The following is a 20,733-nucleotide window of genomic DNA, read 5'->3' as shown; positions in this document are numbered from 1 at the left end:
AAAATCATTATCTCTTCACATATTTATTTATTTAATTGAGAAATAAATTAACCCCAACAAAAACAAAAAAGAAAAAATACAAAAAGAAATTCCCTCGCTGGGATTGAACCCAGGACCATTAGCTACCTGAATTTAATTACTGCTAATACCCGCTAGGCTAAACGGGTTGTCAATTTTAGTGTATGCTATAGAACCAGAGCGCCACTAGTATAAACGAACTTTTGAAAGGGAAATTTTTTTGTATGGAGTTATCGTTCTTCTCCTAGTGAGTATTATATTCTTTGATACCTACCTACGCTTTTTTCCCCAAGTGTAATGTTTTCTCGGACGTCACACTGTCAATAGGTAGGTAGGTTAGGTTCGTTAGGTAGCTTCAGATGCCCGAAGGGCAAACCGCCCAGAAATCGGAGCCCCGCATAGCGGGGCTTCGTCTAGTAAAGTTGCGGAATGCATGTTGTTAAAATTAATATGAAAGCTATCTATTTCCTCTTCTGACTGTAGTTGTGTTATAAGGAATGGTTAGAGAGCACATTAGTTGTGCTTAGTTGTGCCAATTGGGTGTAGTTGTGCCATTAGGAATACATATTTTTGATGGCACAACTAGTTGTGCATACGTAGTTGGTCCATGTGGAAAGCTTGAAAATTCACACATATTTCCGACCATTTTCTGACACAAAATCGAATTTGCGGCTGTCATTTTGTGATTGAAGTCAAAGATCGAAGTATGATCGAAGCATGATCGAAGTAACATCTGACGTATGGATGGTATAGAAAGGATGCCAATCTCTTATGGCAGAATTGTTGCAAAAGTGACCGCTTTCAGCTTTAAATAATAGTTCCTAATCTCTCCGGTGGCGCTAGTTAGGCTCTGGAACATGAGTATAACATGAACCAACAAATAACCCGACCAAATTACGTAGGTTGTTTTTGGTAGTATTTCGGTGTATGGTGGCGCCGCCTAATTACTGTTTTTTGATGGACACTTTTCATACATAGAGATTTGGCTCCTTTATATAGTCTCCATGATCTGACGTTTAAGTTTAAGTGTAAATTTTTCTTCTTATAACATAGAAACACTATCAAAGAGTATTAATAATATATGAAGGGTACACGGAAAGAACATGTCTAGTCACTTTTTTCGGAAAATAAGATTTTCATTTAAAAATGTAGAGCTCTTAATGAACTATTAGTTATATCTTTTGCTACCACTGCATAATATATGTACTTTTTTTAGTTAAAAAAGACCTGGTCACGGAATTAACATACATTTTGACATAGATCCAAATTTAAAACCGCGATTACTCAAAAAGTTACTAAAGTGACTAGACATGTTCTTTCCGTGTACCCTTCATATATATATGGCACTATTTAGAGGCATAAGCATGCAGGCATGGATCGGCCTTTTGTGTACGAAATAAGTAGTGATTATTTATGGTCTTTGGTGTACGACATCCCTATATACTTACTTTACTCTTTGACGACATCCATGACGACAGCCGGCCGAGCTTGTGGTCGCGGACGAGCACTACGTGAACAAGTGGTTGGCCCAATGTATAACTATGACCAATTTTCTTCTCAAAACATAAATACCACTAGGCACTAGAGAAAATGTAGACAGCGGCAAATTTGAAAGATATAGGCTAAAAGGGCTCAATCTCGCATAATTTTATTCGAGTTTCGCGCCTTTTTCTATTGACAAATTAATTTGTCAACTATAATTTGATAATTTCTCATCTTCATAGAGGTAGGATAACTCGTTTCATAGCCAACTAGTTCCCAACTGAACCTCCTCTCACCAGCCGGCATCCAAAAGAAAACAAACGTCAGCTCATCAAACGTCACGTCGGCAAACGTCATCGTCATCCAACAAAAATGGCATGCAGGCATGAATCGGCCTTTTGTGTACGACATCCATGAAGACAGCCGGCCGAGCTTGTGGTCGCGGACGGGCACTACGTTGAACAAGTGGCTGTGGGGCGCGCTGTGCTGTGGCGTGCCTGGGATACCATGCTATTTTTGTAATTGCCGCGCAAGGATTAATCATAACAGGGATCGGGAAAGGACTAGAGTGAATCGTAAGTTTGGTATAAGATTTACACATTTATACCGCAATGCTGCGGCTAACAGAGCGAGGTAAACCGTCCGTCCAGGCAAGGATGCATCCGGATATTAGAAATGCATCACCAAAGCCACTGGGTGCATTTTATCAACTAACTTATTCAGTCCGCGGCGCACTGGCAAGTTTAAAATTTAATTCGGCGCCCTGACGTAGTTAGGCTATTTGAAATAGATAAGGTCCACCGGTTCCATGACTCCACGTGGTGAAGCGGATTGCCTCACGGCGCCCCTCTTTACTGTCTACGGCGCTCCAGGGCGCCGCGGCGCACTGTTTGGGAGTTGGGAGCCCGTGATTACTTACTGATGTAGTTGCGTCGTTGTGGAATCGGCGAATCTGTGTATAATAGATTCCAAATAATTTATTTGAAGGTGGTAAAGTAATCTGAAGGCTCGAATATGGTAGAATTTAGGCAAGCGATGGATAGAGTTGACTTTCTTTTAAGGAATATGTCATCGTAAAAGATTTTCTAGCCAGATGATAAACTTGATCAAATCTAGACGAATGCGTTTCGTTCTAGAATCTACGTAGAGCAATAAATATTTTAAATGTCATAAATCTAATTATATTATTATATTCAGTTATCCCCACTATCCCCAGCATTGGCATATTAACTTGACATAACTAAACACCTCCTACCTCATTAATAAGTCATCCACCAAGCCTCTATTTCATTAATAAGTCGACCCAAAACAAGTCTACAAACTTGTTTGAAAAAATCTGGGCCCAACGACCTATTTCCCTGCCCGCCCTCTTCCACCATCTTTTTCGTGCCAAAATCATCTACCGGGCCTGCTTAATCTCGTCGCAGCTTTAGATACCTATTAGGTCTGATACGTAATGAGGTAGTTTGAGGAGGTTTGAATGATTTTGGATAGGTAATGACCTGTATCTTCCAGAGTCAACGGGAACAGCGGCGGAGCGGATAGCGCGGCCGCACCGACCTCACGCCCCCGGCGGTCGCAAGTCCACTCCGGAGATGCTCAGCGCCGTGCGCTGTGCGCTCTCACAACTACAGGTGTGAAACAAACTTTTCTCATGGCCTCTACAAACTTCACTGATAATCGCATGCGATTGAACTCGTTGCCCGTGCTTACGCAGCGTACTACGTAGGCGAACAACACGCGAACGCGAAGCGGAGCGGCGCGGCGTGGAGCGGGGTAAATCAGTCCTTTGATACCTATAGAAGTATCCTACGTGGGTGATCTCGTTGCGAACGCGAACGCCTTGGGCCCGCCGCGCCGCGCAGCGCCGCGCCGCTTCGCTTCGCGCTCGCGAGTGTTCGCCTACGTAAGACGCAGCGTAAGAGCAAAAGAGGACAATCTATTCTCCATACAAACGTAGTCCTCATTTTCCTCCCTGGATATTGACATTAAGGAAAATATTTTTACAGAATTTTATGTATTTTATTTATTTATTTCTATGCCCGACCGTTTGATTTTTTCTTTTTTTTTTAAATTATTATTAAAAGTTAGGAAAAAAGCAGGTTTCATACACATTTTTAAATGCTTCTCATGCTCTTATAACATTGAAAAAAATCCAAAAAAATCAAGCGGTCGGGCATAGCTATGATTAAAATACATCAAATTGTGTTAAAAATATTTTCAATAATGTTAATATCCAGAGAGGAAAATGGGGACTACGTTTGTATGGAAAGGCGGTTTCGGAGCGGTGGTCCCCTTTCGTCCTGAGTTGTAGTGCTAATATTAATTAATTATTTTATTTTTAGGGTGAGCCCGCTCCGCCTCTGCCCGCCAAAGATTCTTCAGAGAGCAGCAAGCGGGAGGCCAAGGCCGATGCCGTTCTACAGCAGTGAGGCATTAACTTTGTTTATTAACATACAAAAAAGCTTAAAAATTGAATAAAGTAGCGCTTTATAATATAATGCAGCCGCTTTGACATATGAAGCAAATTACACGACGCACTACGTTTTGAGGTTGCAAGACGCGTTGCCACGCCTATCAAAAAGTAAAGAATGTGTGGAAAGAATCATGTGACTTTTTTTTCGCATCTGCCTTTCCCTTCTCCTTGGATACGCGCAATAAAAGCAATAATTTGGAATCGTTAGGCGATTGATAACCTAGAGGGCGTGTAAGCTAAGTTTTCGCGTCAAAAATATACGTCAAGTAACTATCAACCGCGAAGTACGGGCACTCCCATACATAGTCGCTGGCAAGTCGGAGCAAAAACGTAGACGTGCGTTACCGTATCGCCGTCTACTTTTACGGTTTATGTTTCATTATTGGTGCAACGTCCATTATAGGAGAGTTTACCGTAGTCCTAAAAGTAGAAATATTAAGCATTTCAACGCCACGACTTTTTTAAGGCCTTTGGGGCGTCGGCTAGCGTAGTTCGTTGGTGTACGGACTACGGAGCGGTCGCACGCACGCGGGTGTCATTGTATGTACTCGTAGGATCGTAGGATGTAGGTAAAATCCGTCGCACGCGTCCGCGCCAGTTAGCACTAACGCTGCGTCTTACGTAGGCGACTGGCGAGCACTCGCGAAAGCGAAGCGTAGCGGCGCGGCGCGACGCGGCGGGCCCAAGGCGTTCGCGTTCGCAAGGAGATCGCCCACGTAGGCCAAGAACACTTCTATAGGTATAAAAGGATTGATTCACCCCGCTCTGCGCCGCGCCGCTTCGCGTTCGTGCAGTGCTAAAATATTATTTTGGGATAAGAATTATACAGTGTTATTTGTATGTTTAATGTTATACTTTTTAATTGCATTTTTTTTATTGTAGTAGAATAGTAGTTAATTCAAATAAAGTAGTTACTAAATATTGTTGTATTTTATTGAAATTATTTTTAATTAATTAAGCATCATTCAAAACAATTTTACCCGAAAGCTCCTATAATCAAATAACATATACTAATCTACGCCTATAATGTCTAAAAGCGACATCTAGTTTATATGAAGCTAAGTAGGCTCTATGTCTCTACGAAGATTATCAAGTACCTACTGAGTCATGGATGTCGTGGTTCGTGCGTCTTGATGACTGTTCTATAACACCTACCTAATCTAATAGTTCGTAAAGTTCTTCAGAGATGGCGCACAAATATAAGCATAGGTATTTGGTTTTAGGTTTGATATAGTCATATTGGTAAATAAAATTATAAGAAACAGAAATGACCAACAACAAGAACACGACGCTAGTACAGGGTAGAGGTAGACGGGTTGGGTAGGGATGCACATCAGTCATTGAAACCGAAGAAATGTTGGATGGATTTGAATCTGTGCCGTGTCCCACGGATACACATGCCGGTGACTCGCGGATTATTGAAATCATAATTTTGGATCTTAGCCAAGGGATCGGTAGATAGCCTTACTAAGGGATCGGTCCCACCGGTCAGCGATGGCTTCACCGAGGTGTTTAATGAAGATATAAATTTGCGGAGCGAAAACTCCATCGACGGATTAGACGAGGGGAGTGAAAGTTGCGTGATGCTTTTCACAGGCGTTCGAGTTTTTCTTTTTTATATGACTCTTTTTAATAAAGTGTACCTTTACTCTGACACAGCCACTTTGTCAGTAGAAGAAGGCGGCAAATAAAAAAAAAAATGTAAGCGCGAAGGATTGATCTCCCATAGAAAAATTTTCTACTGAAAAGTTGTGTGTGCTGAGTATAATTTATAAATGGAATTAGTGAAGACTTGTTTACCGGTTTTGTATACCACAGCAACAGCTTTGCAAACACATTCATTCATCTCACATACAACACAATGACTCAACCATGGGCACCATGGGAACCCCTCAAAGATCCTATAGGTACTTATGTTTATGTTATGTCAGACAGGTTTAACGGATGCGTACGCGCCGCGTTCAGTACTACGCGCACTGCCGACGCTGTCCGTCCAGCCAGCATTACGCGCAATTAAAAAAAAAGGTTTAAAAAGTTAGTGTTGTGGCCAGTGATTTGTGAAGTTTTAAAAGCTTTGGTAAGCGTTTTGTTTATTTTGAAATTGGAAGAGGAATTTGTGGTGTGCTGGTATAATTGGTGTTGGTATGCAGGTGAAAGAGTCGTTGCAGTTTTCTCCATTGTGTTATCTTAGTAGGTTGGAGATAAAAATCTCGTAAAACATACTGTAATACTGTGAAAATTATAATGCAAAGATTGTTTGATAGCAATTTGTTTATTATAAAAAAATGTTTCATTTAAAACTTTCGCGTTTTGAACACATATTAAATCACATTTAAAATCGGGTTTATCGCGAATTTATTTTGTTACCTTTATTTACCGACGAATCGACACAGGTTTCACTGGTCGTCGGTAAATAAAGGTAGGTAACAAAATAAATTCGCGATAAACCCGGTTTTAAATGTGATTTAAAAAATGTTTCATTGATAATTAGCTCTATCTGAATTAAAAATGTTTTCGGAGTATATTTAAAATAAAAGTTATCTAAATAAATAAATAATAAAAATGTTTATTGAGTTCTCACAAACAAACGTAATTATAACTGGGGAGGAATGACACTTGTGTCAAGAGACACCGCTCTCCCGTAGGTGGTAACAAAATTTATATAAAAGCAATAGGCTTAAAACTAATATTTTATATAACATAAAAAAATGGTGCAAGAAGGGCTCAAGGGCTCTTTCATAGCACTGATCATGAGTGATGCTGATGCTGATGTCATAAGTTTTCTAGTTAATTTTGATAGGTACATGTTACCAATTATTGATAGCCAGGTAGTAGTGGCAAAATCTACAGATGAACTCAAAATTATCAACTCACTATACATCAAGTTATCAAACTGAACGATTTTACCGACCGTGATTGAAGCAATTGCGTATACCAATGACCCAGTAATGACTTGAATCATTCTATGAATCTAAGTAAGTCTCTCGGTAACACTTGAATCATAAGTACCTACTGTTTTTAAATACCATAAGGATTACTCATCACCCAGCTTCTTATTATGTTCGCCGTGAATACCGTCGTCTGATGTTTGCCAAACACTTATTGTACTTTTTGCTAAATAGGTAGGTTAATAGGTAGGTATTTTATTTAGATACCCAAAATATTTACTTACTTATACCCAATTTGACCAGAATTATCTAGAATTCTAGATCTAAGCAACTAGGTGAATATTCCTTGTTTCGATATATTGTCTTCAAAATTTTAAAGATTTTCAATTTTCAATCAAAAGGTAGTAGTACCACATTGTTGCTTACCATAAGGACGAAATTGGATTGTATCTTCATACGAATAACCTATCAGAGCGTCCTTATGGCAAGCTACAATGTGGTACCTTTTAATTGAAAACGACACATAATAGTTTAGCTTAGACTTGTCACTCGACAACGATGTTGCGGGTCATCTAAATAACGGCCTTTTGCCTAACTTTATTCATGTTCTTCCAAATTGCAATTGATAACAACATTAACAACTAAGTGACTTTACCATGCGTACTTACATTGCCAACCGTTATTAAACCATCTACTTAATACTTTTAAAATCCATTTTCGCCTCTTAAAATAATTGCTACCATTTACGACGACCCTTTAACCCCAGAACCAAAATATTTAATTTTAAAGAATTTTCAAAGGCTTATAGGACATTTTAAAATTAGAATGCAACAAAGGAGCGTCCGCGCAGGATCTTCGGCTCGTTGGTTCCGTTTCGGTGTGTCAGTGAACTGTGGTGCCATCTGTTGAGAACGGTGCAGAAATTACGCTTTTCCGTTGAGGAGTTATTACAACTACTTGCAACTACCCTTTCGCTAGTTTCGCTGGACTCTTCTGCTATCTTGTTGCTGATAGGGACGGGGAAGCAATATGGCCAATATGTGTTTCTTTATCTGTAGATATAACTCCGTAATAGATGGATACAGTCTAAGGAAAAAACGTGCCTCGAAAATCAAGAAAATTTGATTCTCGTTCAGAGGGCGCTACTAGCTTTGACCTACTGTCGTATAGATGGCGTTGACGGTTTCGTTTGTTATTTAACAATTTTAACGCATATCAGTGAATGGACATGGGTCAAAATCATAAAAATAATTAATGCAAATAAAAAAAATCATTTTCCCCTCACTAGCTCAGAAAGCCGTCTTTTATCTTTTAAAACAAGCGGGGAAAAACGCATTTTATCCACTAGTGGGGAAAGTAATTTGACCTTGGATGGAGCGTGTTTAAGTAGCTTTTGACAGATAACAAAACGTAAATGCTCATAATAATGGTTCGTTCAATATTAATTATCATTAAATAAATGGTCTGAGAATTTAATAAAAAATACCAAATTTAGCTTTATTTAATAATTTTAAGTCATAAACTTTAAATTCCATTAGAAACATTTGTTTTTTTAAATGATCTTGAATGTAAATCTGAACGCACAAGTTGAGTCGATGCAATTTCAAAACGCATCGTCAGAAATGTCAACATTGTCAACAAAAAATTTCTCACCCACTCCGACACGTAAAAATACACAACTTCCAGAGTTTTCTGTTATAATATCGTATTATCGTAAAAAAATGAGTGATTTCAGTGATGAAGATGATCTAACGCCTGTGGATGTTGCACTTTCCTAGCTATAGTGAGGGGAAAAGTTTTGTGTTACACACGGGTGCAAATGTATTTTACTTCTCGTGTGTTGAAACCACTCGCTACGCTCAGGATTCAATTTTAGAATCACTCGCTTCGCTGGTGGTTCAACTATAGAATCCTTTCGCTTGCTCGGGTTTCAATTCCACACTCGCGGGTAAAATACAACTTTGCACCCTTGTATAACAAATAACTATTATCCATATTTAAATACATTTTATCGTATTTTTATAATCTTCATTTTTAGTTCTAAAGTGTGTCGACAGATGGCAGTGAATTTACTGGGGTTACAAAATTTACTATGACAGTACCGCTCTAGTATAAGTTACTCTATGTCTGTAGGTACGTCTCAGCAGAAAGCGTTAAAAAAAGATTAACCTCTGTTGAAACGGAATACTACATGGAAATTTGGTGATCGTCTCGATAAAAATGTAAATAATAAATTCTGTAAGCTAGTGTACCTATACAAGATTGTTTTTTAACAGAAACGGTTTCATTCACCAAAAAAAAAATTGCAGTTACCTAAGTCCTTGGTATTAGCAGAAGTTGAAACTCATAGCTTTTTATCGCAATCACACGTAATTGCTTTTTTGAACGAGTATGCTAATGGAACTGACGGCCTACGAGATAATCACTTCTTTTTTAATGATACAGTCAGCAATCATTAATTCAAGATAATTAAATATTTAATTACTAGCTTTTGTCCGCGACTTCGTCTGCGTGTGATGATGGTGATTATTGATAAAAAAAACTATATTATGTCGTTCCTCGGGCCTCAAACTATCTCCATACCAAATTTCGTCAAAATCGGTTCAGCGGTTTAAGTGTGAAGAGGTAACGCACAGACAGATAAAGTTACTTACGCATTTAGAATATTCGTAGGGATTGTAATGTCATAGCTAAACAAAATAGCCCCAACATAGAACTTTTAAGCCCCACAGCAATTAGGGCAAAGGCCGACTAAGAAATAAATTAGCGGGATCTTTCTAGCGGGATTAGCGGGATCTTGCTTAGCACATAGAGGAGTTGAGGACACAGAAGCGTAATCTCGTAAAAAGTGGAACTTTTGGTTATTTAATTTTTATCTGCTCTTTTCTTACTTTGTCAGAGTAAAGTATAAAAAAGTACCTAGGGTAAGCCTGGGATTTATCGAATTTGTTACCTATTGACACTTGATACTTTTCTGGTATTGCTTCATTTCCTCGCTTAAGTATATCACACCCAACAATTCCCTGTCAGCTTTAAAAAACAGTAATTATGACCAGTTCTTGCAGTTCCACTTACGAATATGGATATGGCACAGAAATAAATATACCATAGAAGACGCAAATGCATCTACTTCGCGTGTCCGAACCCCGACCAAGCGTCGAGGTTGACTGTCGCTCTTTACAGTCTACGCCGCCGGTTGTTGCAGTCGGACGTCCGTGAAAACTTAAAAAATGCTTCGTTGTATGATAATTAATTGCAACAGCCCAAAAATTGCGCGCACCCAACATATTTCCTATCACAGATAAGTAAGTTTAAAATTATATTATGCGTAAATTTTGTATGAATAAGTCGGCACGCTTGGTTTCAATACAAATCGTGGTATTTGCGTCATCTAGCGTATATATTAAATCTGTGGGATATGGTGTGTCAGGTAGACACTGAAAGAGGCAGTTAGCAACCTGAACACATTGCTTCATGGAGGAGCTGGGGTGGTTAGAGTAGCGCTACCTCGTTTCACACAAAATAGGCACAATAGTTGTCGAGTTGCGGAAAATGCCCAGACTTCAACTATCAATTGTGTCTAAATTATCATTATTGGGAAAATTAAAAAACAGCAAGAGCCGCAATGTGACGCGCGAGCCGATGTTTTCTCATAGTACTGTAATATGATCCTACTACTGCAGGGGCGTAGCTAGAGGATATGGCGCCCGGGGCAGTCACCAAGTTTGCGCCCCCTGACGACTGACAAAAGTTTCCCTGCTGCTGCCTTTTGCCCATTTTGCCTCTGCCCCCCCCCCCCCCCTAGTTACGCCACTGCCTACTATTAGTCTAATACAAAAGTTGCTGACTGTACAGCAACTGTGTCAAGTTCAACAACCCGTGCGAGGCCGATGACTGACATATCATGACATGATCGATTATCTATGATCATTGCACCGGACGTAGTTTTGGATTGATTGAGGTAATCCAGTTTGATGATGTTAGGTATGTTTTTAAATTTTATAGCGGAAATAACATAATTGCTAGGGTGAAGGCGGGAACAGTGGCTCAACGCAAACAGTGGCTCAGTCGCCCAAATATCGCTAAATCGCTATACACTGTAGCACCCTTACGTGTAAGTATAACTATATTTGTGACATTTTCAACCAAAAGGTAACCACATTGTCGCTTGTCAATAAAGTTGATTTCAAATTGAAACTGGTTGGAAATATCGCCTTATTGACAACCGACAATAAGTACCCTTTTGATTGAAAATGGCACATTTTTGTTCGTCCATTTGAATTTGTCCGATTACTGAATGTTTCTGCTGTATTAGCAGGGAATTAAGTAAATATCCTCTCTCATGTTGGAATTAGGTTGAGTGAGCCACTGTACCCGGCTATTTTTTTCCGAGCCACTGTTCCCTTCTTGTCCCTACTAGATTTCTTATAAAAAGGTAATGACCAAAATAATGAAAAGTTTGACCGTAAAATAAAATGAGATGTTGCTCATATCATATCCATTCATAGGTACTTAATATTATAAATGCGAGTGTGTCTGTCTGTCTGTTACCTCTTCACGCTTAAACCGCTAAACCGTTTTAGTTGAAATTTGGTATAGAGATAGCTTGAATCCCGGGGAAGGACATAGGATAGTTTTTATACCAGAAATCATCCTTTAAGGGGGTGAAAAGGGGGGTGGAAGTTTGTATCGGAAATCGATAAAAAGCAGACTGGATAATAAGCTCCCCAAATTACTAACTCCACACAGACGAAGTCGCGGGCAAAAGCCAGTACAACGTACGTAGTACGCTAGACCGGGCCGGGCCCGGGCCGAGGCGTCCGACATGTCATTTTCTACGACGGCTGATCTGTGATCTCGTGGTGCTTTCCATAGAAAACCAACGCCGGAAGCTCCGGCCCGGCCCCTTATACAATTAAGTGTATTGTGTATTTTGTTTTTTCTCTTGTGCAAATTTGTTTTGGGTAGTGGCAATAAAACTATTTTATAATTTAAATTATTCATCAGTTGCGAAATAACGTAACTTACTGAATACTAGTACATACATACCACACCACAGTATAAGGAGGATAGTAAATTTAGACCTAACTAACCATATGGTTCCTATGAGAAAGTCCGCCTGTCATTTTCCAACGTGTTATTAGCTAGCAAACGTTAATTAGCTCTACGTTAGTATTTAGACCAACACTTAGACCGTACATTAGCGTTAGGTCGCTTGACAGTTATCCTCTATTATAGAGTTGACAATGGACCTTTGAGAATAGACCTATAGTTGGTCGACATTGCTGGTTATCATAGAGTAACTTATACTAGAGCGGTACTGTCATAGTAAATTTTGTAACCCCAGTAAATTCACTGCCATCTGTCGACACACTTTAAAACTAAAAATAAACAATTTTAAAAATACGATAAAATGTATTTAGATATGGATATTTATTTTATTTTATTTGCATTAATTATTTTTATGATTTTGACCCATGTTCTTTCACTGATATGCGTTAAAATTGTTAAATAACAAACGAAACCGTCAACGCCATCTTTACGACAGTTGGCCAAAGCTAGTAGCATCCTCTGAACGAGAATCAAATTTTCTTGATTTTCGAGGCACGTTTTTTATACGTGTTGACTTTCACACAATACGAGTACAATATTAAAAATCTAGACTAGGTTTAGTCAGTCACTCCCTACACAGATCACAATGTAATCAGTACAATAGGGTGTCTTTTATTATGCAAATTCTGGCATTATGTGTATACACTGGCGTAGCAAATAATACAATGCACAAGCGTGCATTAATATCAGTCATTATGCTGGTTGATATTTAAATTAGCTGGATTTTAGATAAAGACTGTTGACGTGAAAATTTGTGTTTTAAATAAGTAGATATATATTGCATTAGATACGTTTAAACTTATACTGATGAGGTATTTATGAAATTTTAATAAATTGTTTATAAATTACGTTAGTCAAATCATACAGGCTGTACTTATTAAATAAGAAGATTAAGAAACTATTTTTGCAAATAAATTAAAACAAATGCTTATAACAAAAACCTATCATTCTGTGAATATTTAAACGACTTACTATAAAATGATTTTTTTTGTTTAATAAGTTAGTTACAGTTGTTACCTAGTGTAAAAAACCTTAGTTTAAGTTAGCTTAAGAATCATGAGCATTTAAGAATTGTCATGCCTTAGGGCGGGGCTCGTTTAATACTTTTATTTCATAAGAACTTATGTACAACATGAAAGCAAATACCGATCTCGATAATCTCGATCAGATGGCGCCACTAGTTTTAGCCTACTCTCGTATAGAGGGCGCCACTAGTTTTAGCCTACTCTCGTATAGAGGGCGTTGACTGTTTCATTTGTTATTTATAATTTTAACGCATACCAGTGAAAGAACATGGGTCAAAATCATGTAAAAATAATTAATGCAAATAAAAAATCATTTATCCATATTTAAATACATTTTAACGTATTTTTATAAATCTTCATTTTTAGTTTTAAAGTATGTCGATAGATGGCAGTGAATTTACAGTGGTTACAAAATTTACTATGACAGTACCGCTCTATCTTATTATATCCTCATTGATATTAGGTAGTTACTTATGTGCGCTGCGAAGTGTGAGGGAAAATACAAGCGAGAACAACGGCCGGCGTGAGAAAATTTGAACTTTCAGGGGACGACAGCTTCATACTATATGACGCTGTGAACTGTCAGATATCTAATGTGTCCGTAACCCGCTAGGGAGGCGCCACAGTCACAAAGAGAATATAGAAGCAGCAGTTTGAAGAGTACTTATCAGCTCTTTTCCAAAATAATGTGTAGGGGATTTCTGGCATAAAATGGATTTAAAAACTCTGTAAAATTAAAAACAACAACTACACATAAAAGACTATTATTAAAAACAACCCTTAAAAAGTAAAAAATATAATCTTTATAGATTTTTTTGTTCAGATATAATGTCGCGGCGGGTTATTACTAAACAAACTAAAGATCCATTCTGAACTTTTAATTTAACAGTTATGGCAAAGATAGATATAACTCCGTAATAGATGGATACAGTCTAAGGAAAAAACGTGCCTCGAAAATCACGAAAATTTGATTCTCGATCAGAGGGCGCCACTAGTTTTGGCCTACACTCGTATAGAGGGCGTTGACGGTTTCGTTTGTTATTTATAATTTTAACGCATATCAGTGAAAGAACATGGATCAAAATCATAAAAATAATTAATGCAAATAAAAAAAATCATTTATCCATATTTAAATACATTTTATCGTATTTTTATAAATATTTATTTTTAGTTTTAAAGTGTGTCGACAGATGGCAGTCAATTTACTGGGGTTACAAAATTTACTATGACAGTACCGCTCTAGTATAAGTTACTCTATGGTTATGGTAATGTTAAAATACTGGTTTCATATAATTTCGCTGTGTAAGGTCCGAATCCGAATAATCCGCACTGGCCTTCACCTTGACTCGACTCAAGGAGAAATTAGTTTATTAAATTAATCCTTTTTGTGTGTTTGTAGGTCTGTAGCACTATTGGCTATACGCTGTCTTGTACTAACCGTACAATTTTAGTAGTATTTAAAGCTCCTTCTCCTCCTTTCAAGACCTTGATACTGGCGAAATGGTCCCACTGGACTGAAGCCATAATTTTAAAAGAATGAATGAATGAGTGACAGCTATTGTGTTTGACACGGCGTCGAAAAGGTTAAAGATGATTACAAATAAATGAGTACGTGTACGATTCAGATTTATCAATTTGTTATGGTTTTGAACTAGTTTTGACACGACTTCAAAGATCTCAGGCTGATTGGTGCATGCGATTCATGCATGCATTTTTATTTTTAGACGGTTCGATTCCCAGGCGATACAAACGAATTAAAAAAAAGCTGTGAACGCAGTTTTGTTTATTTTTTAAAATAAAACAATGTTTCCTTTAAGTAAAAAGAGCTAACTTAAAGTTTTAAGGCCCTTTCCCTCCAGGGCCTAATAATTTTTTCCACACTGTACAATTTCGTCACCTTGTGAAACTTTGCGTGCACTGAATACAATTAAATCGTTACTTAATAACTCATTCTTCGTTAATTATCTTTATCTTTATCACCCATTTGTTTTCAATTTCTCGATTAACCGCAAGTGATTGTTACTTAGTATTTAACATAATATGTGTTCAGATTATACGCTCAAGTTTAGGTCATTTTGTCCATTTGTATGTATGTTTAACTAAAAATATGAACATTCTTGAATACAGATTACGAATTTTCAAATATACTCGATGGACTTTAGAGAAACGCAAAAAATGGTTTAATTACTGGATTACAGCACCAGGTTGGATTTTAAAAATTAGGAAATTAACTTTTTTTTGCGTTCTAAATTTGTCCATGAGTGTATAAAGAATGGTTTTATACAACTTCTTAAAAGCTTGTAGACTTTTTAATATTCTGAATTTATCTAAATATTCTAAATCAAACGTCCAGCCAGTGGAGTGACAAAACTGTTTATATTGTTATTTTAACTGTGTCAAACTTTATTAACAAGCAGCAATTTGCTATCGTCGTCTTCCTCAATAACTCACCTTCACCTATTACTAAATAAATGCAAAAACCTTTAAATCAACCTTGTATCGAGGAAAACTGGAGCGCAAGACTATAGTCCATTAATCTCAGACCGGTCCACCGACCAGCAAATAAGACCCCCTCGTCTCTCGGTTGTCCTATCCGTGGTCCTAAAATTGGCAGTTGAATTTCAAATCAATTTTGTAGCTAATATGGTTGAAATTGTTTTGTTCTGAAATCAAATTAAACAAAACAAATGCAACTTTGTTCCAATTGATTAAAAAAATATATATATTGAAGTAATAAGTAATGGGTAGGACTGTGGGCCTTAGCAGGCTAATACAGATTGGTATAATTAGATAAGGCAAGAGGGGTCTTTGTATATTGGTAGTAGTTAGTGCGTAGGGAGGAGTGTTTGTGTGGATTCTACCACTCAGTGTCGTTGAGATCTCAGAGAGGTGAGTCGTATTTATTATTTAAATATTTATATTGTTTTGATGTTCTTTACGAACAATTCGTAATCTATAATTAGTTTATTTAGATTGCTTACCGACTGATCTTTAACTATTTAGGATAAAAGTACGATATGTTTTTTATAGAATAATGTTCAAAAATGTTAAAGATTCTTTTTAAATCTTGTAATTGACATATTGACAACTTGTGAAGCGGTGTGATGCACATAAGTGCATCAACCGGGCCAAATATAGAGGTTGCTTTGTTATAAAACTTTGTTATTGATTTCGTTGCTCTCGTATAACGTAAGTAATTTGTTGTTTTTCTTTATTCACTGCACATATTTTTGACAACATTTGTCCTTATTTACGTTTACCACGTTCTATTTTTATATACGGATTAATGTAACGCTCATAGTTCTTCAACTGGTTGCGTTTTTCCTTTATTTTGTATAATTTTCAATTGAAATTAGTCTCCCATGGGATAATCCGTGGGATACGAGTTCAAATCTCATTAACTTAGGGGCCCACTGACTATCAGTCCGCCGGACGATATCGGCCTGTCAGTTGTTCGGAACTGTCAATTTTTTTTTCTAACTGACAGGCCGATATCGTCCGATGGACTGATAGTCAGTGGGCCCCATTTACTTCTATCTTCCCATATCCTAACAATGGACCGCCAGCAAAAAACCATTTTTGTTTATATTATATCACAAATTAGCCATTTATATTGTGGTGTGTGATGGCTTCCGTTTCTCACTTCTTCAGTTTTTTTACGATATAATTTTACGTTGATTGAGTGACATTAAGTCATCATCATTAGCCCCAGTATCTAGTGAATGGTACAGGCATTATTGTGTGGCCAGATTTCGAGCTTATTAAAATAAATTAGATATTACAACCATGGAGACTATATAAAGGAGCCAAATCTCTATGTACGAAAAGTGTCCATCAAAAAACAGTAATTAGGCGGCACCACCATACACCGAAATACTACCAAAAACAACCTACGTAATTTGGTCGGGTTATTTGTTGCCTTATATGGTTAATGTTATACTCATGTCCCAGAGCCTAACTAGCGCCACCGCAGAGATTAGGAACTATTATTTAAAGCTGAAAGCGGTCACTTTTGCAACAATTCTGCCATAAGAGATCGGCATCCTTTCTATACCATCCATAATTACAACATTGACACTCCCGGTAAAGTGTCAACATTTCTTCTTTCTTTCTTCTTTATAAATATTTACTAACAACACAAAGATAAGATTATAATAATAAGTTTAAGTGAAATAAATATTTACTCTAGAACTGTTGTACCTACTACTACTACCTATTTACTGACCTGTAAAACATTAACTTTTATCAATAAACGTCTTGTATCTTGTAGATGGATCCAAAATAACTTTAAAATATTTTAGGTAGTTACATTTTTAATTAGATAATTTTTTTCAATTAGATCCCTGAAAGGATCCAATGTTGTTCCCATCTATCGGACAGACCGGACAGACTTATAACCAATGATACAAATAAACCTCGTTACGAACATCGTTGAGTTAGCATCAAGGAGGAAGTTTAGTACTTACCTACTACCATTGCAAACGAGCTGAGACAAAATATGGTCACGAGTTATCAATTGAGATCTACCTCGTTACGCAGAACCAAACCTGTTTGAAGACTCTGAAGTACCTATGTCTAAGTCCGCCTATTAAACAGCTTGAGATTGAATGTAACTAGTAAGTATATCTAGTAATTCTGAGCAGGAATAACATACCATTCGAATTATTGAATGATGAATGCTGCCGAATTTGTGTGAATTTTGTAGATTGTTCATCTCGCTTTCGAAGATTAAGTATTAGGATATGTTTAGCTTCATGAACTGAGCTGTAAAGACATTTCACTAAGTATTGTTTTCTTTTGGACTGATCTGGTTGTCCAATAAATTCACCAATTCCGTAGAGGAGGTTCTACTTAGGTACGTTCAACTTGGTTATTTATTGTTAGTTAAACTGTCGTAAAAATATTTAGTGAAATGGGGCCTGGCGGTAGAGTTGTGCCGTTCCTGGTAACATTCCTCATTTTGTATGGGGAATGTTACCGAGCGAGAAGTTTCCCCATACAAAATTGGGAATGTTACCGGGAACGGCACAACTCTACCTGGCGGCATGTCGAGCATACACTATTGATGATAAATGCTGTAGATTTTTCCGCAGTGTAAACAGGGAGAGAAAGGCAAAATTTACCTAGCCTGAAGTTCCACGGTCTACTATGAGTGAATTTAGTGATTCTTCTAGCATTCAAGTGTTTTATTGTCTTCTAGAAGCAGCCATGAAGCACATCGTACTGTTGGCAGCCTGCGTCGCCATGGCGGCGGCACACCACGGACACGTAAGTGTGCTAATTATACGGTGTTTATCAATCGATACCTACCACGGCCGTTTTGATGCACCATGCAAATGCGAAAGGAAATTAACTAGGCACTCGAAGTTTGAAGTTCTTTGTTTAATAAGTTTCTTGTTCTGAAAATGCCGGGACAGCTTAATTCTTAATTAAATTTTGACAATATACAGATAGAGATATTTTGATATTAATCGAAATTAATCATGCAAGGCGCATCACCTCATCGATTAAGTACTTAAGTATTAGGAATTTGACATTTTCTCCCAGAAAACATTTAAACAATAGTCGACGCATTCCTTTCTGATATTACTCTTAAGTTAAAGAGTAAATCGAAATTAATCATGCAAGGCGCATCACCTCATCGATTAAGTACTTAAGTATTAGGAATTTGACATTTTCTCCCAGAAAACATTTAAACAATAGTCGACGCATTCCTTTCTGATATTACTCTTAAAGACCGCTTGATTGCTGTTACACATACGTATTATGGACGGTTTGATTTGACCAATATGAAGGATGACTTACACTAGTCCGGGTCGGGGCCGGGCCGGAGCTTCCGGCGCATCGTTTCTCTATTGAAAGCACCACGCGATTATCAATCAGCCGTCATAGAAAATGACATGTCGGACGCCTACGACCATGCCACCACCACGCCATGCTGCCACCATGTTGGACGTATTCTGGCAAATAAAGCAGTTCTATTCTATTCTATTCTAGGCCCCGATCTAGCGTGAGTCATCCTTAAATATGTAAAATCCACCTGAACATTCCTTATCAATTCTTTTTTCAATTTTTGAATTTTCTCTCAGTATTTTAGTTATTCCAACAGGTTCCCGAGCTCCGTGCCATCGCCCGAGTGGGTGACCCCAACAACCCAGCTAGCATCCAGGGCAACGTGACCTTCACCCAGCTTCATGACGGCAAAGTCCGTATCGAGGGCACTATTCTTGGTCTGCCTCATGGACAGTACGGGTTCCATGTCCATGAGAAGGGAGATCTGACTGGAGGGTGCTTGAGCACTGGTGGACATTTCAACCCGGAGCATGTAAGTTTTTGTCTACCTTTACTTATTCGTAGCTTAGGTACTCCATGCTATCATTCGTGAGAACGCAACAACTAGCATCCAGAACGTAGGGGGTTGAGACAGGTTTTACAAGAAAGAAACTTTTACTGGATTCTTTGAAGACGCCAATCACTTCAAGTCTTACATCAACATCGAGTACATAGCTTTCCATATTCATTAGAAAAGATACTTCAATAGTGATTAAATCCTGAGTTACAGTATTGTCGAGTTCCATCCCCATTCTCCTCATTTTCGGAAAAATATCCCTTATACTTTCCTATCATCATCTATATAAGGATCTTCTTAAGGCCAACTCTCAAGACTTCTTGATAGACAATTATAAATGGGAATCAAAATTGGGAGAACCTTTTGATTATTTAAAGTAAATAAAAAATATCACCCCAGTTCAAATGCCGAGCTCTATTCTGTAAGCACTTAAGCACAGAAGCGCTGCGACAGTATCTCGCCCGTGAGATATACTACCCGTCTTTTTCTATCTGTATTAACTAGAGATGTATGGGTATTAGTCTATCTCGCGGGCGAGATGCAGTTGCGGCACTCCTGTTCTAAGCCATCTGTTTACAAAACCATCTTCCAACCCTTCCAGAAACAGCATGGCCATCCCAACGACGAAGAGCGCCACGTCGGCGACCTCGGCAACGTGGAGTTCGACGACACCCGCATCGGCCGCATCGACTTCACCGACTCCCTGATCTCCCTGGTTGGCGAGCACGGCATCCTTGGCCGCGCCGTGGTCTTGCACGAGAGAGCTGATGACTTCGGACGCTCTGACCATCCCGACTCGAGGAAGACTGGGAACGCTGGCGGTCGAGTCGCTTGTGGCGTCATTGGCATTCTGTAGGCGCTTTTTTACTCTTTTGTTTTTGCATTTTCACACTGGCCAGTATGACGTTCTATGTTTAAAAGTGTTACTTATACTTTTTTTTTGTACTGGCCAGTGTGAGAATTGGTATTCTAATTTGGTTTTCGATTGCTTTCTTTTATGCCAGAACGGAGATCAATAAAATGGATATACTATATAGGAAACATTCCTTATTGGTTAGGAAGATTGAAGGACATTCTGCTTTCAAATCTGGATATATTTTTCCACTGATATTTTTTCCGCTCTCTAAGTTACCTATTGGTTTTAAAAATAGAAATTATGTAATGTAAATTATTAGTTTATCACCAGGTGGTCACAAAATACGTTATGAAAAGAATTAAGCTTGTTTACAATGGGCAGCCGTTGCACTAGTTCAAATATCTGGAAAGACTGGTTTGTCCGAACGCAATATTAAAGAACGATCTGAACAGGTTTGTTTCTCAATGTTCTCGCAGTAGGTTCGGTTAACGATTTTTGTATTTAAGTGAATAAAGATAAATGTGTAA

At 38.0% G+C, this 20,733-nt stretch overlaps 2 protein-coding genes across 2 annotated transcripts; both read left to right on the top strand.

Moving 5' to 3' along the window:
• The first annotated feature begins 1,839 nt into the window (after window positions 1-1,839).
• On the top strand, window positions 1,840-3,932 carry LOC134742203 (uncharacterized). Its single transcript, XM_063675205.1, has 3 exons — window positions 1,840-2,075; window positions 3,016-3,134; window positions 3,846-3,932. Exons 1-3 carry the CDS (start codon window positions 1,886-1,888, stop codon window positions 3,930-3,932), a joined length of 396 nt encoding a protein of 131 aa, XP_063531275.1. The 5' UTR covers window positions 1,840-1,885.
• An 11,876-nt stretch (window positions 3,933-15,808) lies between these two features.
• LOC134742220 (superoxide dismutase [Cu-Zn]-like) lies at window positions 15,809-20,733 on the top strand. The gene is made up of 4 exons (XM_063675237.1): window positions 15,809-15,890; window positions 18,202-18,269; window positions 19,111-19,326; window positions 19,952-20,733. The coding sequence occupies exons 2-4, from the start codon at window positions 18,210-18,212 to the stop codon at window positions 20,204-20,206; spliced, it is 531 nt and encodes a 176-aa protein (XP_063531307.1). The 5' UTR covers window positions 15,809-15,890; window positions 18,202-18,209; the 3' UTR covers window positions 20,207-20,733.

The sequence above is a fragment of the Cydia strobilella genome, chromosome 6 (assembly GCF_947568885.1).
Source record: "Cydia strobilella chromosome 6, ilCydStro3.1, whole genome shotgun sequence".
NCBI lineage: Eukaryota > Metazoa > Arthropoda > Insecta > Lepidoptera > Tortricidae > Cydia > Cydia strobilella.
The sequence above is the reverse complement of the archived record's forward strand: the minus strand, read 5'-3'. Positions and strand labels throughout refer to the sequence as shown.

Coding starts and splice junctions, on each gene's coding strand:
- LOC134742203 (XM_063675205.1), top strand. CDS start 1,886: ATGAATCGGCCTTTTGTGTACGACATCCATGAAGACAGCCGGCCGAGC. Junction 2,076..3,015: donor GGAAAGGACTAGAGTGAATC/GTAAGTTTGGTA, acceptor TGTATCTTCCAG/AGTCAACGGGAACAGCGGCG. Junction 3,135..3,845: donor GTGCGCTCTCACAACTACAG/GTGTGAAACAAA, acceptor TTTTATTTTTAG/GGTGAGCCCGCTCCGCCTCT.
- LOC134742220 (XM_063675237.1), top strand. CDS start 18,210: ATGAAGCACATCGTACTGTTGGCAGCCTGCGTCGCCATGGCGGCGGCA. Junction 18,270..19,110: donor CGGCGGCACACCACGGACAC/GTAAGTGTGCTA, acceptor TTATTCCAACAG/GTTCCCGAGCTCCGTGCCAT. Junction 19,327..19,951: donor GACATTTCAACCCGGAGCAT/GTAAGTTTTTGT, acceptor CAACCCTTCCAG/AAACAGCATGGCCATCCCAA.